General features: G+C 46.8%; 1 protein-coding gene and 1 non-coding gene across 2 annotated transcripts; both read right to left on the bottom strand.

Moving 5' to 3' along the window:
- Positions 1-460: 460 nt before the first annotated feature.
- On the bottom strand, positions 461-5,724 carry HSPA8 (heat shock protein family A (Hsp70) member 8). Its single transcript, XM_045860304.1, has 9 exons — positions 5,575-5,724; positions 4,672-4,881; positions 3,896-4,101; positions 3,478-3,630; positions 2,608-3,163; positions 2,188-2,390; positions 1,566-1,764; positions 1,141-1,373; positions 461-872 (listed from the first exon to the last, which is right to left on the bottom strand). The coding sequence occupies exons 2-9, from the start codon at positions 4,874-4,876 to the stop codon at positions 687-689; spliced, it is 1,941 nt and encodes a 646-aa protein (XP_045716260.1). The 5' UTR covers positions 4,877-4,881; positions 5,575-5,724; the 3' UTR covers positions 461-686.
- Positions 2,034-2,118, bottom strand: LOC123832637. The gene has a single exon (XR_006788107.1). It is a non-coding gene; the product is annotated as a small nucleolar RNA SNORD14 (small nucleolar RNA).

Here is a 5,724-nt window from a genome sequence, read left to right as displayed (position 1 = left end):
AACTCAGTTGGAACATTGAACATTTGGGATTCACCCTCCTTCTTAAAATGTCTTAATTTTTAAAAAGAGAAAGATGGACTGCCTCCTGCAAGACAGGCACTTATCCTGCAGCCTCTCGGGCTGCAGGACCACACCCAACCCAGGGAGCTCCACCCATCAGGGAACCCTCCCTTCTCCCTAACACTTCCTTCCCAAGAACTTACCCAACCCTCAAGAGCATTATTTACTGTCTCTGTAGTTCAAACTGTTTCAGGTCTAGTAGTGGCATATAGTAATTTCAGCCTAGAAAAGCCCGAACTACAGGTTCTCCCATTTCCTTTTACTTAAAACCTTCCTCAGGTATTTGCCGATGTTGAGCAACCAAATCTGCATTTTATATGCCCCAGATGCTTAGGCCAGGGGTATATATCCAACCCCAGACCCAATGTCACCCCTGTAAACACTGAGCCAAACAACTTTATGGTGCCAATTTAAATAGTTTATTTAAGACATCGCATTTTCCACTTTACAATACAGTGCTTATAAAGTGCATTATTTCCCTGTGCACATAGTCCATGTTCAAGTATCAAGAATGCTGTTTTATTATACAGCAGCTCAACTTTTAAAACTGCCATGGAATTTGCTACAAATTTGGGTCCTTCAATATTTTATGTGGAACAATGCTAAATCAATGCAAGAGGGTTGGCTTAATCAACCTCTTCAATGGTGGGCCCAGAGGAGGCACCCCCAGATGGAGGGGCTCCACCCCCAGGGAAGCCCCCAGGCATTCCTCCTGGCATGCCACCTGCACTCTGGTACAGCTTGGTGATGATTGGATTGCAGACTTTTTCCAGCTCTTTCTGCTGATGTTCAAATTCTTCCTTTTCTGCGGTCTGAGAAGAGAATACAACAGTATTTTACTATCAAACGAAGGAGAGGAGGTTCCATGCATGACACAGTCTGGTAAGACACCAGACAGAGAAACCTACTACTGTCACAATAACAAAGCCTATGTACTAATTTGGGTCACTCAGACATCCAAGGAAGGTAGTTGCCAACACGACTTGAATTCTGGTGGAAACCGCGAATGTTTGGACCATTCATCCTTGTGACCCTGTACATTTACAAATGCACCTATACCCACCCAACTCAATTACATACCTGGTTCTTATCAAGCCAGTTGATGATTTCATTGCACTTGTCAAGGATTTTCTGTTTGTCCTCATCATTGATCTTGCCTTGAAGTTTTTCATCTTCAACAGTTGCTTTCATGTTGAATGCATAGGATTCAAGTGAATTCTTGGAAGACACCTTGTCCCGCTGTTTCTCGTCTTCAGCTTTGTACTTCTCAGCTTCCTGGACCATGCGCTCAATGTCTTCCTTGCTCAGACGACCTGTGGAGTTATTTAGGTATGTCCTGTTAATATTGGAAACCTACAATTCCCAACTCCATTAGTGATTACATGTAATCATCGGATAAAAGCCCTGGGGGAAGGAATGGCAGGAACATTTAGAACATGAAATCACTGAGACTGAAAGCATGGCACAAGACCAGATGACATCAACACACTTGTGCTTTAACTTACCTTTGTCGTTAGTGATGGTGATCTTGTTCTCTTTTCCTGTACTCTTATCCACAGCAGAGACGTTAAGGATGCCATTGGCATCAATGTCAAAAGTGACTTCAATCTGAGGAACACCACGAGGTGCAGGAGGGATGCCTGTGAGTTCAAACTTGCCAAGCAGATTGTTATCCTTGGTCATGGCGCGCTCACCTTCATAAACCTTGGTAGAAAACAGAAATTACTGCTTTGACCAGTGTGGCTCGATTGTGCCATTCTGCAAAATGAAAAGGCCACCAGTTTGATCCCTAGAGTCAGGGCATGTAGTAGTAAAATAGTAACTCAAACTCATTGTTTCTTTCTTTCTCCCTTCCCTTCTCTCTAGAGAAACCAAAATGAAACTTTCAAAAAATCCGAAAATATAAATTACTAGAAAACCATCAATTCTTGTACTACTTCTAAATATAAAGCTCTACTAGGGAAGACTGATCATCACTCAGACATCCAAGGAAGGAACTGGCCAACACAAGACTTCTGGTGGAAACTACGAATGGTTTTGGATCCATCATCACAGTGAGCCATGTCTTCCCTAGGTTTCCAGGACCTCAGGTGTGTCAAGGCCAATCAAGCTAATGAAGACACATACCTGGATGAGTACCCCGGGCTGGTTGTCTGAGTAGGTGGTGAAAGTCTGCGTCTGCTTGGTGGGAATGGTGGTGTTGCGTTTGATGAGGACAGTCATGACCCCGCCCGCGGTCTCGATGCCAAGGGAAAGAGGAGTGACGTCCAACAGCAGCAAATCTTGAACATTTTCAGATTTGTCTCCAGAGAGGATGGCTGCCTGGACAGCTAGATTAAAAAAGAGTAGTTTAAAAAAACACAGCAAAAACTCATGTTTTCATGAACAAACCTCAATCGCTCAGACATCCAAGGAAGTCAGGCTATCATTAGCTAAGCTTATAGTGGAAACTACGAATGTTTGATAAGCACTCATCACAGCGAGTCAGTTTGAGCCTCAATTAAGAGGCTGCTTCTTAGAACTGTTCAATTAAGACAGTAGAATTACCTGCACCATAAGCAACAGCCTCATCAGGGTTGATGCTTTTATTCAGCTCCTTTCCATTGAAGAAATCCTGCAGGAGTTTCTGAATCTTGGGGATACGGGTAGAACCCCCCACCAGGACAATATCATGGATCTGGGACTTGTCAAGCTTGGCATCCCGAAGAGCTTTCTCTACGGGGTCCAGGGTGCCACGGAAAAGGTCAGCATTCAATTCTTCAAATCGGGCACGGGTGATTGAGGTATAGAAGTCGATTCCTTCATAGAGTGAATCAATCTCAATACTGGCCTGGGTGCTGGAAGAGAGAGTGCGCTTAGCTCGTTCACAAGCAGTACGAAGGCGACGAACAGCTCTCTTATTCTCACTGATGTCCTTCTTGTGCTTGCGCTTGAACTCTGCAATGAAATGGTTGACCATTCGGTTGTCAAAGTCTTCTCCACCTAAGTGAGTGTCACCAGCTGTAGATTTGACCTCAAAGATTCCATCTTCAATTGTGAGAATTGACACATCGAAGGTGCCACCTCCCAAGTCAAAGATCAGCACATTTCTTTCAGCTCCAACCTGCCATTAAAATAAAGATTTATTAGTTATCTTAATTTTTGATGGCTCAACTTTCATTGAGGCTTGGCTTAACTCAGCCCTGGCTAGTGTGGCTCAGTGGACTGAGCACTGGCCTGGAAACCAAAAGGTCACTGGTTCAACTCCCAGTCAGGACACGTGTCTGGGTTGTGTTCCAGGTGCCCAGTTAGGGGAGTGTGAAAAACAACCAACATATGTCTCTCTTAAGCACTGGTTTCTCACCCTTCCCACCTTCCCGTCTCTAACAATGTAAAATCTTAAAAGCCCCTCAAATATGTCTAACAAATGGCACATACCTTCTTGTCTAAGCCATAAGCAATAGCGGCAGCAGTTGGCTCATTGATGATTCTAAGTACATTGAGACCAGCAATAGTTCCAGCATCTTTAGTAGCCTGACGCTGAGAATCATTGAAATAAGCAGGTACTGTGACAACAGCATTGGTAACAGTCTAGAAAAAAAAAAAAAAGAATTAAAGCCAAACCATCAGTCACTTCATAAACATGTTGGCAGTCACATACTACTTACTGGAACATATACTTGAAACACAGGACATTACAGAAAACATTCCAGTGAAATAAACGGACCAATTTCTTGTTACTACTATATTCTTGGTCAAAACCGAAATTATTCATTCACCAGGGGGGAACCTGGTATCTAATGTTTTCCTGTCTCTACCTATCTATGTCTTATCCCTATAACACTGCATTACTCACCTTTCCAAGGTAGGCTTCCGCGATTTCCTTCATCTTTGTCAAAACCATAGATGACACCTCTTCTGGATAGAAGCTTTTTGTCTCTCCCTTGTATTCTACTTGGACCTTGGGCCTGCCAGCATCATTCACGACCATGAAAGGCCAATGCTTCATATCAGATTGCACAACAGCATCATCGAATCTTCTTCCAATCAAGCGTTTGGCATCTGCAAAACGATAAATACAACCCCAAATCTTTTCTCATACCTTTACAAATACTCTAGCTCTCCATTATTCAAATACTAAAATGCCTTATCAACCCAAGTCCACGGTAAATGATCTTAACTTTGGAACACCCAGCACTTTTTTTCAGGTTTTCCTGATATCCTAAGATCAATTGCATTTTTAGCCTAAGCAGTTATCAAAGGATTATGGTGCGAGGACTAGTTCTAGTTCATTTAAGGCTTAAATGATTTTCCCAATTACGGGGACTTTCCTGGCTGCTGAATCATTTAATCTTCAGTTTCTCTTGCCCTGGCTGGCGTGGCTCAGTGGTCTGAGCCCCCTGCCTGTGAGCTGGAAAGGTCACAGGTTGGATTCCCAGCCAGGGCACGTGCCTTGATTGCAGGCCAAGCCCCCCAGTCGGCGGCACGAGGGGCAACCGATGGATGGGCCTTTGCACACTGATGTTTCTCTCTCCCTCTTTCTCCCCCCCCCCTCTGAAAAGCTTCAGTTCCTCAAATTACTTGCTTCCTAGCCTAGGTTACTTCGTTATATTTTTTAAATTAGGGGCTTACCAAACACTGTGTTGGTGGGATTCATTGCGACCTGATTCTTTGCAGCATCACCGATCAATCGTTCGGTATCGGTAAAGGCGACATAACTTGGGGTGGTTCGGTTTCCCTGATCATTGGCAATTATTTCCACTTTTCCATGCTGGAAGACACCCACACAGGAATAGGTGGTGCCAAGATCAATACCAACTGCAGGTCCCTTAGACATGGTTGCTGGGAAAAGAAATGTTTAAGCACTTAGAAGCATTTCCTTTGTTAAATGTCAAGTCAGACTATGAGGAATGACCAGTTAGATAACCCCTTAAACACGGCCCTTGTGGGCAATAACCACGCGGTACAATCAGCAAATAACGCTTGTCTGCAGTTCAGGCGGCCGCGCCAAACGCAGCAGAGCCCGCCTCTGGCTTGACAGAAGCACCTGCCAGGAGGGTCTGCGACACTGACGACCACGTGGTCTCCAGCTCCGGGCCGCACCTCACATCCCTCCAACATTCCCGCACAGCCCGGGGGCACCGGGAGCCAGCACCGCCCAAACTCCACTGCTGTCAGAGGCCCCATCCCCCGCCTTGGGCGCAGGCCAAGGAGGGCTGCCTAGGCAGGACGGCCTCTCCCAGAAGCCGGCGTCCGCCCGGCGCTCCACTTCCTGCGCCCGGAAGGTGGACAAGGTCCCCTCCCCGCCCCCCCCCGCCGGGAGAGCGACCTCCCCAGCGGGACTGCACGGCCGCGGCCCCAAAAACCTGCAGCGCGGGCGCTGCCTCCGCAGGGAACAAAGCTCCTGGCGAAGCGCAAAGCTCACCGCGCTCCGCCCACGGAGCACTCGGCCCTTCCCGGCCAGGCCAGGCCAGGGGCGCACGATCCTCGGACTGTCTCATAAACTACCAAAGGTTAGAAAGACAGAGGCCTTACCTTGGTACGCGCACGGCCCGCAAAGACCTAAAGCAGCACAGCTCCCCTGTGTTCAATGAGACCGGTTTCCGGCTGCCACCCTGTCTCTTATACCCTGCCGCAGAACCTTCCAGAAGGGGCCCGCCCTGCCGACTGCCCGTCAAGCCTGCT

Source organism: Phyllostomus hastatus, unplaced genomic scaffold (assembly GCF_019186645.2).
Source record: "Phyllostomus hastatus isolate PE091 unplaced genomic scaffold, TTU_PhHast_1.1 phas_scaffold_193, whole genome shotgun sequence".
In the NCBI taxonomy this organism is placed as follows: domain Eukaryota; kingdom Metazoa; phylum Chordata; class Mammalia; order Chiroptera; family Phyllostomidae; genus Phyllostomus; species Phyllostomus hastatus.
The sequence above is the reverse complement of the archived record's forward strand: the minus strand, read 5'-3'. Positions and strand labels throughout refer to the sequence as shown.